This window comes from Pezoporus flaviventris, unplaced genomic scaffold, assembly GCF_033815535.1.
Source record: "Pezoporus flaviventris isolate CSIRO_AGI_PZ_B2104156 unplaced genomic scaffold, CSIRO_AGI_Pfla_v1 ptg000081l, whole genome shotgun sequence".
NCBI lineage: Eukaryota > Metazoa > Chordata > Aves > Psittaciformes > Psittacidae > Pezoporus > Pezoporus flaviventris.
Genome location: NW_026892629.1, coordinates 383,314 through 402,890, shown reverse-complemented (window position 1 = coordinate 402,890; position 19,577 = coordinate 383,314). Strand labels below are relative to the sequence as shown.

The following is a 19,577-nucleotide window of genomic DNA, read 5'->3' as shown; positions in this document are numbered from 1 at the left end:
GTGTTCCTGTTTATGAACACCTGGAAAGTCGCTCCTGTGGTAAGTCAGAAGAACCTCAACAGACAACAAAGAGCTTCACAGTAGAAGTTTAACTCTGGCACTTCACACACGAGGAAGTTCTGAATGAACTTTGACAGCACAAAACAATTTAAACTCAAAATACTCAACAAGTCATGCAAGCAGATCCGCCTCCTGTCTACAAATATGTCATAATGAGTAAAAGTTCAACTCAGTAACCTAAGATGAAACCACAAACCAAACCCGGGATAAATCTAGGCAGGTAAGCGCTTTTAAAGCCATGCATATGTATAATACGTATCACTTGGCAGTTAGGCTCCAGTTTTGGTAAATTATGAAGAAAAGATTGATAATATGGATTTAAAAAAACTAAATCACATCAACAATGTAAGGTAGAGAACTTGAAAAGAGTTTTTTAAACATGGCTTTAAAAATATACACTGACAGCCAGTTTTTCCCGTGGAAAGTGAAGTTAATGTAGTTACAAACTCTGAAACACACAGGATGACAGATGCACATCCTTTCCAAAGCTGAACTTTAGAGTGACAGGTGGGAGTGATTTGTAAACAGGCTTTCTAAGCAAAAGCACTGCATTTCTAACTTTATTCAAGACAGCATGTGGATGGGTCTGCCCACAGTTGTTGCTTGTGACTGCATGCCCACGTTATACAAAATATGTATTAACAATATTATACTATGGAAACAGTTAATAAACCAACAGCCATATGGCCTATTCATATGTTGTTTTGATGAAAAATCTCACTCTGAGTCAGAGATAAACGTGGATGTATGTTAGAGAAGTGAAGGACTGGCAAAGGGCAAGTGGAATTGTACTGTGGAAGGAGGAAAAAAGGAAAAGGACCAAAAGCTGGAGTTAGACTTCACAGTCCAGCAAGCAGCACTCCCAGTGAACATGCCAGAAAGGCACCCCCTCCACTGCCTGCAAAAGCAAACAGCATCTGTGCCTACAACAGTGATACAGCACTCGATCTGCTTGTGTAAACCAAACTCTCCTCCCTTCACCCTTCTTGCCCTTAGGACAAAATGAAAGCATCCGAAAGCGCTCTTTCAACATACACCCTTCCTTAGAAGGGATGCAAAGACAACTCACTGCTTTCTTTATAGGAAATACGGGCTTGCAGAAACCCGTCGCTTTGAAGGGGCGACCAAACTACCGGGCTCCCGCAGACCGGCCGGCCCTCCCGCAGGGCGCAGGCCACGGGCCTGGCTCAGAGAGGCGGCGCGGCTGCGGGGCACCTTAACTCCACCGAGACATCCCTTCTCCCACGCCAGGGGAGGCCTACCTCGTCCCCGTTAGCTGGATGCCGTAATTATTCACCTTAACTGCGGGATTCCCGCTACCTCGAGTCCCTTTCGAAACGCGCTGCGCAGCACACCCCTGACTCCGAGCCCCCGCACCCCTGTGTTAGCCCCGCCGCAGTGTCGGCGCCCCACAGCACACCGAGCCCTAAACGCCAAAGGTTTCAGAACAACAAGCGGCGTCCCCAGCACGACGGAGCGCACCCACTGCGGTAATGAGCCTCGCCGTTACGGCGGGGCTCGAGTCGGACGCGCCGCCCCCACCGGCGCAACACGGCTCGGCTCGAGTCCGGCCGCAGCGTCCGTGTGTGGGGCCGCCCCTGCCGCTGACCCCGGGCCGGGTCTGAGGCCGGCGGTTCCGGGCGAGTGACACCGGTGAAAAAGAGGAAAGCCTCTGGCAGCCCGGCGCACGGCGGGCACGGCCAGCCACGGGGCGCCCCCGCACCTGTTGCGGGAGAAGGAGGAGGCCGCCGCAGGGCCCCGCCGCGCTCCCTCGCCTCGCGGCCGAGTACACAGAGGCGCCCGCAGCCGCCGCTCTCCGTCACCGCCCACCACCCCGACCGCAAGCAATGCCTCACCTGCGGGGCGCCGGCTTCTGCCCGCGGCCTCCGCCATGTCTTCTCTGAGCCGAGCGCGGCTGCTCCGCCCCGCGGATCCGCGGCCGCGGGCAGGTGAGAACGCCACGTCCCCGCTCCCCCGCTGGCGGCCGCAGGAGCAGGTGAAGGCGGGCCCGGCGCCCACGGGCGGATAGCGGCCGCCCCTCGCGGGTACGAACCCCCGCCGCCCACAGCGGCTGTTAGGAGGCGGCGGGCGAGCCCGCAAAGCTCCAGACGAGCTGGCGCAGCCGTGCTACTCCAGGTGTGTTTGCTGTTCCTCGGAGGGGCTCCCGCTGCACTGGCACAGCTCATAAGGTACAGTAGGTTTGGGGATGATTACCAACTCGCCGCTGGTGTCTCAACAGTAGGTGGGAGGAGTGGTGGGCAACTCACAAGCCTCAGCGGTGCAGTGCATCATTTGGAAGAGAACTGTACTGCTGCAGTCTCGTTGTTGTAGCACGTGCTTTTAAACAGCCGGGTACGTATCCCAAGCTGCCTGCACTCTTCACAGAGCGGTCCTTTCTGTGAAGAGTGGCCCTTTCTGTGAAGTGTGACCTGAACTTGCCCTGTACTGATTTCCAGGGCATAAGCGTTGCTCAGAAAAGTGTTCCAGGCCTGGATTAAAGCATCATTTCATTTTGCATCTGCTTGCTGGTAGTACCAATCATCAGAACTATAGCTGAAGGGTGAAGGAGTTGATACACAGCTGCAGCATGCATTATGCATTCAGCCAAGCAAATAGCAAGATGCAACTCTCTTGGCCCAGCACACTGGACAAAGCAAGCTTCTGTCACTGTGCAGTACATCCTCCTTTCACAAGACAGCCAAGGTCAGGGAGCGAGACTTTCTAAGGGAAAGAAGGATAAATGTTTTGGTGCACCAGCAGCCATTTGTGCTCTAAAACAGAAAGAACTGGGGCTTAGGTGGTAAATATGCCCTGTGGTTTGTGGGCAGGAATGTGTACGTGTGGTGCAAGAACAGGCTGGGCTCTACACAAAAAGGTTCAAGAGACTCCAAAATCAGAACTGCCTTAGCCAAGTTTTCACTTCTGCATTCTGCCCGGCTCTCTTAATGGAGGTGGAAAGGTGTCTGTCTCCCAGTCAGCCTGAGCCTTGGATTTCTACAACACTATTCAAGAGGCTATCCATGCTCAAAGCGAATGGTATTCCCTACAGTCAAAAGGTTGCCTTCAGCAATATTTTGCACTAAAACATAATCTCAAATCCCTCACTTGTGGCCCCTGTAAGTACCTATCAATATATTCAGGAAGCCAAGGCTGAACAGATCCCAGGCTGAGTTGCTTGATGCATTCTGTCTCAAAACCTTTCTTCATGTTCTGTCAGAGGATATAAAAAGTAATGTGTCCGGCACAATGTATATGAAATGTCCTAAAGTGGAGAGATTACATAAGCTTTTGTGCATAGATCTAGTACAGAGATGGATAAACTGTGCTGTTCAGGGAACCGTATTCAGACCAGTTCACAATCTTTCCAGTAACATAATGTGGCCCAACCTAGGCATGGATCAGACTCGATACGGTCTTACCATGGAGCATACAGAACTGATTGCTGAGCAGCTCTGCAGAACCCACCTTGCATCTGGAGAAGCCAGCAGCAAGCTACAAGAGTTAATTCTGAGCTGGTGCCAAGCTAGGTCTGATGGAGACATTAAATTGATTCCTCGATTACACTCCTTTCTCTTACAAATAGCTGGTATTACTGAGTCATAGAGAACAGGCTGCATGCTTTCAAAGAATCAACACACACATAAAACAATGCAATTACATCCTGGTCTATCCCTGCTATATGAAGTAAGAGGGTTTCAAACTGTAGTCATGGACATACAAGGGATCATGTTTTACACAAAAAACAAATTAGAGGAGTTGATTGTCCAAGGATCTTTTCCACGGGTGAGTTTTACAAGTCATCCTCCACTACTGGTCTTTCAAGTGCTGAAAAACTACCTTGAAAATGTAGTTTTCTGCTGTAATAGCAGCTGAAGTTGTTAAAATGGTAACTATGTTTCTCCTGAAGCAGAGTTTACATTTTTAGAATGAGTTGAATCTAGCTGTGCCCAAACATCAGTGGAACCATCTTCAGGGTAAAAATATCTGACTAAATTTATTTATTTTGCTGTTCTTTGTTTAGCTTATTCGTTTTATACATAATTGTTGGGGTTTAGGCAGCAAAAATAACTACATGCATGTTAAAACAACATGTTTGTTTTTAGAAAAAATATTTAATTTTGTTTGAAAATACTTGCTAGACCAGAAAAATTCAGGGCATAAGCTCTTCACTGATTACCAAGGCTTATGAAGAAAGAAGGAAGTTCTTGTCCAGGCAAGTCTTACTCACAGTGGAAGTTTTTACAGCTGTCCCATAGGATCTGATGATACCCCATGCTGGAATGCTGGATGGACAGGGAATATCCACCATCCTTTTTCATTATACGTGAGGAAAACATATTGCATAAACAAAAGCAGAAGAAAGCAACAGGCCACAACGACTGTTTAATGCACGGAGGCAGGACATTAATTTCTCAAGTCAAGTAGATCACTCAGAGAAGAATTTTGTTCAGCTGTGGATTGTGAGTGAAGACTGAACAGGAAAGTGTTCAATACCATGATTATCAAACTCCAAACTTTAACACATGTCAGAAAGGTTTCCTTGATAATCAAATATGACTTTTTCCTCTTTTTTTTTATTCCAGTATTTTCCAGTTCTACACCTTTATTATTTTAAAGTAAAAAAGAAAAAAAAATAGGAAAAAGTAAGTCTTAGGTTCTTTTTATTTTCAACTGTGTATGTCAGAGATAGCTTTAGAACAAGCTAACATTACTGTGGTTCAGGTGTATACAACTGGTACAGTTCAGTAGTACATAAACAGCTCTAAAACAAATGCACCATAGAACTTAAATTACCAAAAATAAACAATATTAAACTATGTAGGGTAGTAGGTAAAAACAATTACCATTAGGTCTTGCACACTAAAAGAAAAATATCTAATTATGATTGAAAATATTAAGTTCTACTACACATTATAGTGATATATTACAAAGAAAGAGAAACTTGAGAAGTTGTTGTCACATTCTGGTTTTGTTCCAGTGATCTATAGTTACATGAAATCTTACATCAGTTTTTCATGAAATTAACATCTGGTTACTTTAACTGCAATATTTCATGAGTTTATTATGGTGGGGTTTCTTTATTTATTTTAGTTTTTGAAAAACTTGCGTGTAAAAACATTTGAAGTAAAATAATGTTGCTGGCTGTTTACAGATTCCTTATGGATTATAGGAGTAAAAACAGTCAGGAAGCTGCAGTGTTTTTAACATTGGTAAACAAATACTGGATTAAAGTGCAATAGTCCTTCTGACAGCACACCTGCCCTGTGCTGAAAGGAAACCTTCTCCTTTCTGCAGGGAAGTGAAGAAAAATGTCAGTGTCAGGCATGTTTTCCTCGAAAGTCCGTGATAGCCTTCCAGAGTGTGCATAGCATTCCTCCTCTGTAAAGGAAAATCATAAAGATGCCCAGGAACAAAGATATACTCTAGCCCGGAAGCATTCCAGTTTAGCTGCCTTCTGATTTTGACCAATTATATTCAAAGGGAAGGTCGATCAAAGGTAAAATTCAACATGCAATACTCAAATAGAGAACAGAGTCCTTTTCTGATTATAGTACTGGGCAATCTTTCCGCTTGTCAGATGCCCACTTTCTGGAATTCAGACTTCTGGGCCAAAGGTCCTGCATAACCCACAGCAGCTTTCCAACATTATGAAAGAATCTCAGCACTTGCCATATTTTTTAATTATTATTTTTTTTAGTTGTTTATTTTTAAACTGACTGAGCCCACACAGAGTGTTTGATAACTTCTATTGTTTCTACTTAAACTTGGTTCTGCAGTGACCCACACACCTGGCATGATTAGGTGAAGTCTAGTGTTAGTTGCAGTCCACGAGTAGTATTTCTGAAGTTTGAAGATGAACTACAGAAGTTTTGTTCTCTCTACTTTTTTAAATAAAAGACTCTGTTGGGTTTTCCTGTCTCTCCAGGTGTAAGGTAAAAGCTTTACTTTAAAATTCTCCCTTTGCTTTCCTTTAACAGAAAAGCTTATTTTAAACTAATTTAAACAGTATCAGCTGTTATTGGGACAGCATCAGTATACAAAGACATACTGGAAAGTGTTCCTTATGTTAAATGAACACTGCACAATACAACAAATAGAGACTTAGTTTCACTTATTTTCTCTTGTAACAAAATGCAACTCCTGCTCAGCACAGTTCATTTAACTGTGAAGACTTACCTCAGTCTCAAACATTTCAGATCATCTCGTGTAACATAGCAGAGAACATCCATTAATGTGTAGTCTTCAGCCAAGAACTACAAAAAGTTTAAATGAACAATTTGTTAGAATTATAATCTAACTTTCTATGCTTTATATACCTGCCCTTAAAATTAGAAGCTTAGAAGAAACATAAAATTGGGCCAAAATGTGGTACATGTAGCAGATTCATCCATATTATTTCTAGAAATACATTGAAACTACTTATTTTTTGTATTGTATACACTGGCATAACAGGCAAAACTTGTCATGCTTTTACAGGTACTTAAAAGTTTTGTCAGCTGGCATTTCTGCTGTTAACACTGCTACCTCAGTGTTATAGACTTGAATGAACACCAACTACAGCGTAATTAATACCACGTTTCACCCATTAGGAAATTGAAAACAACAGTTAAGACCTACCTTTTCAAAAGTAGCCATCTAAATTTGATATACTTGAGTTTCAAGGAACCTTTGATCTGATCTGTAGGAGTGATAACTACATGCAGGTTTTCTTAAGTCAGCCAAAATTCTGCTCAACACCTCTAAGATTATATAATTTGTTGCAGAGCAGACCAATCTACTTCAGGAAATCTCATCTTAACACAGTTAGCTGTGGGTGAACATGTACCCTATGTCTAGGGTATAATCAGCAGGAACTGCTGCAATGTGTAAAAACGCTGAAAAATTATGAACCAAGGAAATTCTTCACTGTGAAGGTGGTGAGTCACTGGAACAGGTTGCCCAGAGAAGCTGTGGATACACTATCTCTGGAAGTGTTCATGGCCGGGTTGGATGGGGCTTTGAGCTTTCCCTACAGCTCTAGATCTGGACTCTGCAATGCCATGTCAAGTTCAGACCACCACCAGAGATAGCCTTCTATGGCTGTAGAAAGTCAGGGCAGAACCCATGTGCTACCCTTAGTCTGCAGAGCAAGTAGAAGCGGAAAACAACCAACCAACCCACCCACAGTCCTCTCCTCACTCTAATCTAGGGGTAGCAAAGAATGTAATCACAGAATCCCAAGGGTTGGAAGGGACCTCAAAACATCATCTAGTGCAACCCACCCTGCAAGAGCAGGGTAACCTAGAGTACATCACACAGGAACTTGTCCAGGCGGGCCTTGAATATCTCCAATGTAGGAGACTCCACAACCCCCCTGGGCAACCCGTTCCAGTGCTCCGTCACTCTCACAGTAAAGAAATTTTTCCTGATGTTCACATGGAACCTCCTATGCTCCAGTTTACACCCACTGCCCCTTGTCCTATCACTGGACATCACTGAAAAAAACCTAGCTCCATCATCCTGACACTCACCCTTTACATATCTGTAAACATTGATGAGGTCACCCCTCAGTCTCCTCGTCTCCAAGCTAAAGAGACCCAGCTCCCTCAGCCTCTCCTCATAAGGGAGATGTTCCATTCCCTTAATCATCTTTGTGGCTCTGCGCTGGACTCTTTCAAGCAACTCCCTGTCCTTCTTGAACTGAGGGGCCCAGAACTGGACACAATATTCCAGATGCGGCCTCACCAAGGCAGAGTAGAGGGGGAGGAGAACCTCTCTTGACCTACTAACCACACCCTTTCTAAAGCACCCTAGGATGCCATTGGCCTTCTTGGCCACAAGGGCACATTGCTGGCTCATGGTCATCCTCCTATCCACCAGGACCCCCAGGTCCCTTTCCCCTTCACTACTGTCCAGCAGGTCAGCCCCCAACCTGTACTGGTACATGGGCTTGTTCTTCCCCAGATGCAAGACTCTACACTTGCCCTTGTTGAATTTCATCAAGTTCCTCTCTGCCCAACTGTCCAGCCTGTCCAGGTCTCGCTGAATGGCAACACAGCCCTCTGGTGTGTCAGCCACTCCTCCCAGTTTAGTATCATCAGCAAAGTTGCTGAGGGTACATTCAGTTCCCTCATCCAGGTCGTTGATGAAAATATTAAACAGCACTGGTCCCAGCACTGACCCCTAAGGGACTCCACTAGTCACAGACCTCCAGCTAGATTCTGCCCCATTAACCACAACTCTCTGCCTTCTTCCTTCCAACCAGTTCTTGATCCACCTCACTACCTGATCAAGCCCACACTTCCTTAGCTTATCTACGAGGATGCTGTGGGAGACAGTATGAAATGCCTTACTGAAATCACGAAAAACCACATCTACCACTCTACCATCATCCAGCCACCTAGTTACTTCCTCATAGAAGGAGGAAGATGATCTTCAAGGTCTCTTCCAACCCAAACTATCTTATGATTCTATGACAAAGCTATACTGTCATTTTATTCCCTTATTCCAAATCAGATATAGGAATTATTAACAGTATTCTATTTTTATGCAGGCCTCCATATCCATGGCTTTTTTTCTATCCTCTGAAAACAAATTAACCTCTCCATGTGCTGAAGTAATCAAAAAGGCTTGGTATCATCTTGCATAGAGTCACAACACAGTACTGTAACTGTAAAAGACTTAACAGAATCATTGCTACCTTGTTTATCGTGGCCTCATCAGCTCCTTGAACAGTCAGCCAGCTTATGAGATCAGGGTCTTCGGTCCTTGTGCCAGTGGAATGACGATGACAGAGAGACAATCCAGGAATATCTAGAATAAGCATTTTAAAAAAAAGAGTTTGTGCTGCCAAAGAAACCTCTTGTCATTTTTGACTGCTGAAGCACTTTCTTCAGTGAGCTTTCCCTTCAAGCTTAGAATACCAGTATCCCCATAAATTAAGATAAATGTCAATTCCCAAGGCACACGCTTAATTACAGTTTATAGACAGTTATGCACCAATTACTCTACTTGGTTAGGGGTGCAGTTAAAATAGTGTGAGCATTGATACAGATTGGGTTTTATTGTTCTCTTTGGAAAATTATTTTACCTGTACAAGGCACGTCAATCACACTGTAACTATTTCTACACTTAACGTTGCTGCATCAATTTATCTGAAGCTTTCAGTGTTAACTCATACGATTGGTGTGTAGGCAATGCCCTAGACTGAGGATCAGCTGCTTTTGGAAAACACTCCTTTGAAGAATAGTACATGGAAACATAAGCACTTCCACCTTCTTCAGGGCACGTATGTATCAAACAACTTTCCTCAGTAAGTCTGAAGTAGTATTTACATCTCACCAATTAAATCCTCTTGAATTTTCAGTGTAACAGTTGGAACAGTCTTTAATTCAAAGAACATATACCTAAACATACTGGATTATCCTCTTTAGAAACAGTATTTATTCTGTAGGATATAAGCCTTGTACTCTTCCATATATTCACAATCAAAAATATTTAAATCATACCATTCCTTGTACTGTGATTAACAAATTCAGTAATTTGTTTCTACACTGTGCATTCTTACTTCAAAGCAAACCCTACCAGCAGCAGCATAATAAAGCATCTTTGCTGGGACTAGCTCAATAAAAAGACCAGTTGAGCTGCCACTGTCTTCATATGCAGCCAGTATGAAGCTTTTCATTGAAAATTCTTCTCACTTACTTACCTATTGGCTGTGACCTAAGCCGTAGGTTTCTGATCTCTTGATCTTTTTCTTCTATAGCTTGATGTAAGAGGACTTGAAATTCTCTCTCTTTTTGAACCAACTCTTCCAATAACCTATGAAATAATGGAAAGAAAGCACACATTTCCTTAAATAGTTTCAAATTTTCAGGAAAGCGAAGATCTTTATACACTTAAGCTGGAAACCTTCTTAACAGAGACAAGGACAGACTTCTTCAACTTTCATAGGAGTATTATCTCACTGTAGATTTATTATGACCTATACCAAGACATAAACATTCACTGGTTCCTAAAGCTACAGCTCTTTAAAAAGGAAAACAAAACAAAAAGCCCCAAACACACCAGCCTCCATATACTCATCCACCCACTAAACAGGTGGCATGATACAAAATTTCAGAGAAATTTCTACAGCCAGCATTCTGTTTTAAACAAAACTGCAACTGATAACAAATATTGAAGTGTTTCATAAACCAAGGGCTAAACTTTCTGACATAATCTTTGGTACAGAAAAATGCCAGTTTCACATCTCTGCAGCAGACATTTTCAAAGGTGTGGCAAGGCTGGAGCCGTGATGAAAATGTGCTGAAAACTTGTGGCTGCATTTCTTAAATTGGGGAAATATATTCTTATGCACACAAGGGCTGTCCCCCACATACCAGGCACTTAGTGCCTACCCTTCTATGTTATATGAAGGGTGAGAAAAGAGGAGGCAAAATACCTTGTGTCCTCCCTTAAGCAATTACTTTTGAGAATGTCAAGCAGAAATAAACACTGCAACTTTTTTTTTCCTGGGACACTGAAAAGTGGAGACATTCTGGAATCCAGCTAGAGAACGTGCCACAAAAACACTTTAACTGTATCTGCACAGAAGTAAACTCCATCCCATATGATTGCTTGTAAAAACATCAAGCCCTACTTTTAGCTTGCATACAGGCCCAGCAGCAGCATAGTACATTTGAGTGCTTCCACACCTGAGCTAACAATTCTTAACAAGTCCACAGAGCTGCTTTGTGCCTCTACACACACCCACAGCTCACTTAATCTCAGTGCAGATTGCAAGTCTGGCCAGACAAGTATGCAGTCACCTTTCTGTTAATTTTTGCCTCTATCCATTCTGGTTGAAAAAGGCCTTTGGGGCCAATGAAGTAATCAACTATTTTCTCTTGAGAACTGCTTGCTGATTATGCCAATAAAGCTTTAATTAATACTTAAACAATTGCTCATATTATTTACCTCAGAATTTCTGCATGAATGACAGGATGTGATTATTTGGCCAAAAGCTTTGCATTCAATAAATTTACAAAAGCAAAGTACTAGAAAATCCTCTACAAATGGATCACTTCTGATGCAACTCCCATCATGAACTTGGGAAGTGAACCAATCTAAATTATTTCTGTGTTTATTTCAGTGTATCAATAAGGCAGTCAAAATATCTCCCACAAGCAAAATATGAATTGTAACACAAAAAAATCAAAAATACCAATACTTTACTAAGAACAGCACAGTCTAATGAATTAATCTAATTATGGCAAAATTCTTAGGCACATTTAAAAGTAAAGTGCAGTTTAACATTTTAATTCCAGTTGGAACGGTAACTACAAAGAACATTCTAGAAGCATAACAACTGTCTTATTGAAGACGTGTTCTCTTTCTGTCACGGTCATATTCAAAATAACTACTTCAAACAGACTATCTGGTATATTTTAATTAAAAAAATATATAAAAGATTATTTGGATAAAAGAATGAAGAAAAATTTGTCTCTGACATTACTTAACCAAAAAGCCCAAAAGAACCACTTAATAGGTTTAAAGTGGAATATGTGTATTTCTGGGGAAAAGAAAGAAAAAAAAAAAAAGATCGATGTCCAAACTTCTGCTTTTCCCCATCTTTCTGAGATTAAAAAAAAAAAGATAATAAAAAGGTAAAATTCACTGCTGCAGTGAGTGCTGTGCATGAAGCAAGCCTGCAGTAGTTTCCCAGTAGAGTTCATATGTGGTTGTCAAGTAGCTTGAGTTCATTCCCCAAGAATAAGTATAAAAAAGAACAGCAAGTTCTGCCTTCGTGGACAGAAAACATAATACCATTCATCAGCCTTACACAGCATACAAAGGAAAGAAAAAGCAGAAGCTTAGCAGCAAGCCCATTTTTTTAAACCTTTCTTGAAAGGCACCTGAAATCAAGACCGACCTTAACTTCCATCACTATTGTTTTGAAATGAATAAAACTAGTAGAAGTGATCAGTCACACCTAAACAGTGACCATCATTTAAATGAACAACTTGCATTAGTATGGAACTCTGATACTGTCACTAGAATTCTAGCACATATATTTTAAAAGCTAAGCAAACACATTGTCACAAGCAGGCTAGTGTCTCCTGATGTCCAGACTTACCTGTTTGTCTCTAATTTTAGCCTGCCCAGCTGGACACTCAGTGATCTGTGAGCAGCCTGGGAGTCGTGTGAAACCGTAGAGCTGAGTGTGCTTACACCTGAGGTAGCTACTGCATCTTCCATGACAATGCAAGGCTGTTGGATAGCTTGATTCTGAGGCTGCTCATCTTGATCTTCAACTTCTACATCTTCTTGATCTGCTGTATCACTTTCAGATGCAAGGCTAAAATGTGGCCTCAGTTCTATTAGTAACATGAAAATATAAATGAAAGAAAAAATAATTAAGGATGCTAAACATTACTTAGATGTTACAACAAAAGTGGACCTAAGTGACTATTTAACAAATCATCCTACAGCTTTGGATGAAATTTCTGTAGTAAGGGAACAGATGAGACTTTCTAGGGGTGTAAGACCACTCAGACTATAACAGCATCTTGGTTTACACTGGTTATTATTCAGTCTATCAAATGTTTGAAAGCTATAAACCCCCCAAAAAATCTGGATGAATAGGATTCCAGATTTGGCTACCACTTCACATCAAATTGTGCTGAAGTTCTATGCCCAGCAGATGTACTTTCTTTTGCTTAATTCCATTCTCAGTGGTTTGTGATTTCTCATGTGTCTGACCTGAAATGTTTTATTAAACAAATAACCATTATTTCTTTTACATACAGCTATTCCTGTTGTTGCTATTCTGGCATGTGTAGCATTCCCCTTTATAAGAATTCTGTGTTTACCAAAAATGGTATCCAAAAATATAGAGAGGAAATAACAAACAGACCCCTCTACCAAAAATTATATGCAGCACACTTCCCTTCCACTTCTAAGAGAGAATGTTGCTTATATGGAAATGATGTACATCCACAAAGCTGTATGTGTGCTCTGGCTTCTGTATTCCCTGTTTAGCCTGTTTACCAGAGCTTACCAGGTATGCAAGATATGTACACAAGAACTTATACTCCTACATAACCTATTACTGCAACAACATCTGTTTGTTAATTCTAACCATTTAATATAAATCTTTCTTCCTTCCTTCCTTCAATTGTGGCTTCTTACTGCTGAGCACTCCCTTTAGTCTCCTCACCAAAATACTTTTTTTTCCATGAATCACACTTTTTTTTTGTCCTTTCTGCTGCAGAACTAACAAGTACATTTCTCTTCTTTACAAAAGGGACATTTGTTCCTTGATCCATTTCATCTCTTCATTTCAATGCTACATAACTATTTCAAGACTGAACATACTAAGATCAAGAGAGTTATGCTTCTAAATTAAAGAAAGCAGATGTATTATATAGCAGTTACCCAAATATTCCTAGGCAAATATGTCTAAATATGCTTTGAAATTCTGCATCATGATAAGAACAGAAGCTCATTTTGCCATTGTTTACCACTAGGCAGGCAGTATAACTGTACATCTGCTTCATACAATTCCTAAAACATCCCATAATTTTCAGAAGTGTTAAGGCAGAGATAAATTTTCATATCATTCATGGAGGGTGTGAGGGAAGAGTAAGGACAGGCAAGGAGAAGCAATCATAAGTAGGGTAAAGAAATTAGGGAAGAGGCAGATGATCAGTGCTTGAAAGCTAATAGGGCACAGAGGCTTTTGTTTAAGCTTGACCATGTACATTTAATGCTGATACTGAGAGGTATGGGGAAGAAGTGTCTATTAATGCGGAATTCTACAGCACTCCTATTATACAGCAATAATGCCTGTTAATAGGTGCTTGGCAGTCTAATCAAAAGACAGGTTGCCCTTATGACTTGAAACTAACACAGAAACCCTATTTATGCCTTGTTGGTTGTGCTGCTGATATGGAAAATACCAATGAGAATGGGAAGAGCTGCAACTTTTGTTGGAATTTTCAGATCCTACTGTTGATAACTGAAGACAACCCACTGCAGAAAACAGGAACGTAAGTATTCTGACTTCAGATTAAAGCATTAAATCATAGGTTCAAAAATTTCACCATTACTTCCACTGTGGGGAACAGGGGAATCACAAGCTTAGAAGTTAAGTAGCTGCAGAGAAAAGTAACTCTGGTAGTAACAGAATGGGCTACAGTTTCTCCTACACAGACTCCTTTCCTCAGCCTAGCCTTCTACGACGTTCTTCTACTTCCACAACGTTCAAAATACAATATTCGAACTGCAGGCACTGTAGGTTTGTTTGTTTGTTTTGGGGGTTTTTCCTCTTTAGACAGCTTCTGACCAGGAGCCAAGGAGACCTTCAAGTACTCCAAAGAACACATCATTAATCTGCACTTTGTAAGAAACACCTTCCACACTCAGCACATGCCGGCAAGTGGTCTGTCCTTTAGATTACAAGGGGGCAGTAATGAGCACCTCAAAAATCAGGCTACAGAGCACCTGAGCCTACTACTGCTCACTGTGTTGCAGAATTGTTTAGACTGCACATCTTGGAAAGATGCTTTCCAACATAACTTGGACAATGCACTGATCAGTTTTGAAGTTGCAAAACTGACAGTGAGCAGGAAAAAAGCTGCTGCTAGTTTCAAAATCTTAAGTATCATAGTTTCAACTCTAAATTAAAGAGATCAACTAATAAATATTTGCTAAGTATTAAGAAATTACTCACCTGGGACTAGAATAGTTATAGCAGTCTGCACAGCTTTTCTGATTATGCTGTCCAATGCAAACATCCAATGTGGCTTGATATTATGATTTCGGAGAACTTTATTTACCTAGCAACAGAAAATTCAGTTTAGATATTGCATCCCACCTAACTTAAAACTGTAATATATGTCAGCACTATATAAGGTGTTTGAACTTACAGGTACTGCATCAAAGCAGGTGATTAAAACTATTTCATATTCTCATTAAATGAAGAAAATGGCAATGTCACCAACTTACATGATTTTATTACAAGTTGTGCAATATTTTGTATTTTTTTATCAAGAACTAGTGCCTGTGTTTGGTGATTTTATGACTGCAATACTGAAATTAAGAAAACTTCACGGGTGTGGAGGGACCATATTATGAAAGGCTTCTAACTTAATCTATTTAATCTTGCTACTGTTTTGGCATTGCTTTCACTGCTTTCTCTGAGCAATACTTATCTATTTTAAAGTACAATTGTAGGAAATATCAAAGAACTAATGTAATGCTGCTCCTTGGTTCAGAAAATAGTTAATTAACATTAGTTTAAGTAGTCAGGGGACTTTATTTGTGTACTGTGCCATTTTCTCTTTCCTCCTACCTTTTACTTCATACAATCAGGAGCAACCCAGTGTCAAAAATTAATTGTCCACAGGTCTGCTTTCAAGCTGCTTTTTGGTATATTTCTAGGTGTCTCTATGGATGCTCCATGCCATTTGCAAGAATTATCTCTACCTTGGGGGAATTGTTTTCCAACTCCCAAATGACAGGAAAGAAGCAGGTGGGACCATAATGCCTAGTCACTGTAAGTGGCAGTAGCACAAACCAGACTTGGTGCTGTTTTTCATGCATGAAAGCAGTCCAAAGCAATAAGCTTTTGTTGAAGCAGAACTCGAGAGGTTGCAGGAAGAAATGAGTTAAACTGTATTTAGAAAATTATGAAGTTTTTCCAAGCCTTATTAAAAAAAAAAATAGGAAAAAAAAAGGCAACTTCTTTAGTTTATTAAAATAACATGGCAAGAAGATACTTCACTCTTAGATCTCCCTACAAATGGGATTAGTTTGATTCTCTCACACTGTATTAACACCTCTGTAAAAATGACTGAAGTTACATAAATAAAGGCTTCAGAAGATGTGTAAAAGATAATAAAGTTATTAATCATACTATTTTCACTGTCCCAAATAAACAGTATTGAGTAAAGCAGTAATTTATGTGGGTATCTGTACTGGTTTGGCTGGGATGGAGTTAATTTTCTTCACAGCTGCCCATACGGTGCATTATTTCAGATGGGTGACTAAACCAGCCTTGGTAACGCATTCACGTTTCAGCTATTGCTAAGCAGAGCTTCCACACTGTCAGGGCCTTCTCTGTTTCTTACGCTGCCCCACCAGTGAGTAGGCTGGGGGTGGACATGGCTGGCAGAGCTGACTCAAACTGGCCTAAGAGGTATTCCCTTCCATATGATACCATGCTCAGCAACAAAGCCAGGCAGGTGATTTTTCTAAAGGAGCAGTTGCACAGGGACTGGCAAGGCATTAGTCTATTAGTGGCCAGTGACTGCTTTTGCATCACTTGTGAAGTCTGTGGTTCTTTCCCCCCTCCCTTCACTTATTAAATAATCTTTATCCCCACCCATAGGTTTTCTCACTGTCTGCCCTTCTGTTTCTCTCCCTCATCCCATTGGCAAGGAGTGAATAAGCAACTGGGTAGGGAGGCTTTCCTGCGCCTGCCAGCCAGGGTCAGCCCACAGCAATAGCTGTCTTCTCAAGTCTATTGCCAGTGACCAACCACGAGGTGGCACTTGGACACTGCGGTTAGGCTTGGAGAGCTGTCAGCAGTGCCGGGGAGCCCTCCCTGTGCCTCAGAGACTCAAGGGCTTGCCTTCTGAGGCAGCATAACTCCTGTTTGCAAGCACTCTGCACCTTCCTATACTGACTCCTACCAAGACATTCACATGTGCAGCTTATTTAAGAACTGAAGAAACACAATGTAACTTTGTCAAGAACACAACAATGTGATTTCGCTATTGACATTTACAGCATAAACCTGTTTTTTTTCTTTTTTCTTGGTTGCTTTGATTGAGGATATTGTGATTATTAAACCTTGTTACCCGAGGTTACCTTATTTAGTCCTGAGAACAAGGGAACTACTTTCCCTCACTTTTAGCAATATCCCAGTCTCTGAAGTATCTGAGGTCCTGATACTGATCTGGATTTCAGTGTTTTACTTTAAAAATGTAATGTATGTCCAAAAGAATTAGGACTTGCCACATATAAAGCAAAGCTTTTCTTCGAACTTTCTGTGGGTTATCTTGGTTAAATAATAGAAATAGTAATGACAGACATCTATCAGTTAAAACTCAACAACTTGTAATGATCTAGTTAACAGAGGAGGGTAAAATTTTTATTGAAAAGAAAACAAATCGGGCAATTACCACGTAACAACTGATGCCCAGCAACATCTCCATCAGAAAACCAATCCAGATATTTGTACTTCTCCCCACCCCATTTTGTTCTTGACTTTGTATGGTTGGGATATTTTCTTTCAAGTGTCAAAACAGTATTAATATGAGGCCAAATAGAATGGAGAGCTGAAGTGACTCAAAGGTGAAGACTCAAAGAGAAAATGTTGGTTCGTGGAAGCCTCTCTTTCACAGATTCACTTCACACATTAGGTTTTTGTTTGGTTGGGTTTTCTTGTAAACAGCATCTAATTCTTTTCAGTGTAGTCTATGCAACAAACAGGTTACATGCTATGCAATCCTTCCTGAAAGCTCTCTTCCTTGTCAGAGTGCCCCAGGTTTAAATGCCAGCAGCATCATCCACCACAAATGCCTACTTAAATTGTCATTTCATTTTTACTACATGACTTCAGTTTGAACAAGTGATGCCAAGCACAGCTGCACCCTCCCATGCTGGTTATTCTTCTTAATCATTAAGCCTTATGAACTAACATTTAAATACATAGCTTAAGAAGAAGAAAACATTTGCTTTTGGTAAACTACCTATTTAAAGGGTATCCATGTGTGTATTTGGTTGCCCAGTATAGGATATCATAAATTTTGCATTAATTATTGACAGGAAAGTAACCTTTTTTCCTTCCTTATCTTGCTTATTATAAATTGAAATTAAAATGTTTAGCTTGGCAGAAATCTGCTGCTAACCAAAAATACTAGAATAAAGCCTCAATGCAACATTATAAGGTGAACAGACAACTACTGGGGCCAAAAAGTGGTTTAATGTATTAGCTTGTAAGAAAACTCAAATTCAAGAGATCTGCGTTTATGAAGGATAAGCCTGACATTCAGTTTTGGTCTTATTTACCAGAATACCCTCCAAAATGAGATATTATTTTTCTTAAAGGCTTTCCTGCTTTAGTATTATGACATAATGTTCACACAACCATGCTGAACCTTCTAGATCCTCGATAAACAAAATCTCAACAGTTGCGTTCAGGGTCTGTGTCCTGCCAAAGGACTGCATGGCAGCCAGCTCATGGTTGTGTGCTGGGTTTTTGCTATTACAGGTTCAAAGCCCTCAAATATTATTGTTTCAGTAACTATGGGCTATGAAGTTCTGTTTGCTTTTAGCTTCCCCCCCGCCATGCCCACCAGCAGTTTTGGTGCACAAATTTCTGTGTAAAAATGACAACTTACAGCATCTTGAAAACCAAACAGCACAAGCTGCACTTGACTGATACCATGACTGTCAAAGTCTAACTCCAGTTTCAGTTTTGAAAGAGTGGTTGCGATGATTTTACGATCAGTGGACCGCACAAACTCTCTGAGGCTGGAAACGAGCGTTGTGATGTGTTCCCATTTTAGTTTGGGTTCTTCAGCTCCCTGGTAGAAAAGAGAAGAAAATAAATAGTTTTGATAGCCATCTTTTGAAACGTACACACATGCCTCATCAGGATATAGGTTTTGATAGCACTTTTTCCTTCAAAAAAATTTTCATAAGAACAATTTCAACAGTCACTGGGTATGGAGGCTAGAGGAGGAGAATAACCCTCCCAAAAGAGGTCACTGTTTCTTGTTAGGGAACCATACAGGTTGCCCTGTCCCCAGCATGCCTTGACAGACTTGGATCTTCTAAGTTCAGGGCTACAACGTATCATGTGTCCACCTATCTGCCCTAATAGCTTTTTAATGATTCATATGAAAATGAGATCAGCTACCACAGGACAGGGTGAGGGATCCACTTCAGTACAGCCAGTCATCAGGTGAATTCTCCAAATCAAAGTGGGTCAGGATCGGAGGCTAGGATCTTTTACCTCAGAGATGAGTGCTTTAGCCAGTAGAATGCTTGATTGCTCTAGAGCTTTTTCTTATTTTTAGTTTCTCTCTCACGTAATCAAATATTTTTTTCATCTCATCAGCATTAATTAACTATAGTTAAAACCTCAATGTTATTGGCATAGTTCTTGATGAATGGCCAGCTGTAACATTCTGGCATAAACCTGGCAAATGCAAGAGAACCAAACACCGTATGTCATTCTGTTGTGGAAATCAATATTAGAGATCTTTAGCCTGTATAAATAATTACTTCCTTCAGAATAAGCATCTAATACTTTATGTTTAAAAACTAACATGGTTTTCTATTTTTGACTTAATATTTGAAATTGACATTTGTATTGAGTTGATATAACTTTAGAGAGTAAATACAGTCTTTTGCTTATACTTCTTATACTGATGAATGCCTTTAAGCTTTTTGCTATTTCGGTAGCTCATGTAAAAACACAAAAACCAAGCAAGTCAGGCTTCCATCTATTACTAACTTCTTGCATTTAAGCAGGACATAAG

At 40.9% G+C, this 19,577-nt stretch overlaps 2 protein-coding genes across 2 annotated transcripts in view; both read right to left on the bottom strand.

Moving 5' to 3' along the window:
* Window positions 1-2,123, bottom strand: part of MAP7 (microtubule associated protein 7) — a 112,902-nt gene extending 110,779 nt beyond the window's left edge. The window contains exon 1 of the mRNA XM_061474897.1: window positions 1,917-2,123. Coding sequence (XP_061330881.1) covers window positions 1,917-1,953 — 37 coding nt within the window. The 5' untranslated portion in view covers window positions 1,954-2,123. The remainder of the gene's footprint in view (window positions 1-1,916) is intronic.
* Window positions 2,124-4,704: 2,581 nt separating this feature from the next.
* MAP3K5 (mitogen-activated protein kinase kinase kinase 5) overlaps window positions 4,705-19,577 on the bottom strand; it is a 102,537-nt gene continuing 87,664 nt past the window's right edge. The window contains exons 24-30 of the mRNA XM_061474904.1: window positions 18,432-18,617; window positions 14,756-14,861; window positions 12,158-12,398; window positions 9,749-9,861; window positions 8,741-8,853; window positions 6,238-6,314; window positions 4,705-5,439 (exon numbers count right to left, since the gene is read on the bottom strand). Of these exons, the coding sequence (XP_061330888.1) occupies window positions 5,379-5,439; window positions 6,238-6,314; window positions 8,741-8,853; window positions 9,749-9,861; window positions 12,158-12,398; window positions 14,756-14,861; window positions 18,432-18,617 (897 nt within the window). The 3' untranslated portion in view covers window positions 4,705-5,378. The remainder of the gene's footprint in view (window positions 5,440-6,237; window positions 6,315-8,740; window positions 8,854-9,748; window positions 9,862-12,157; window positions 12,399-14,755; window positions 14,862-18,431; window positions 18,618-19,577) is intronic.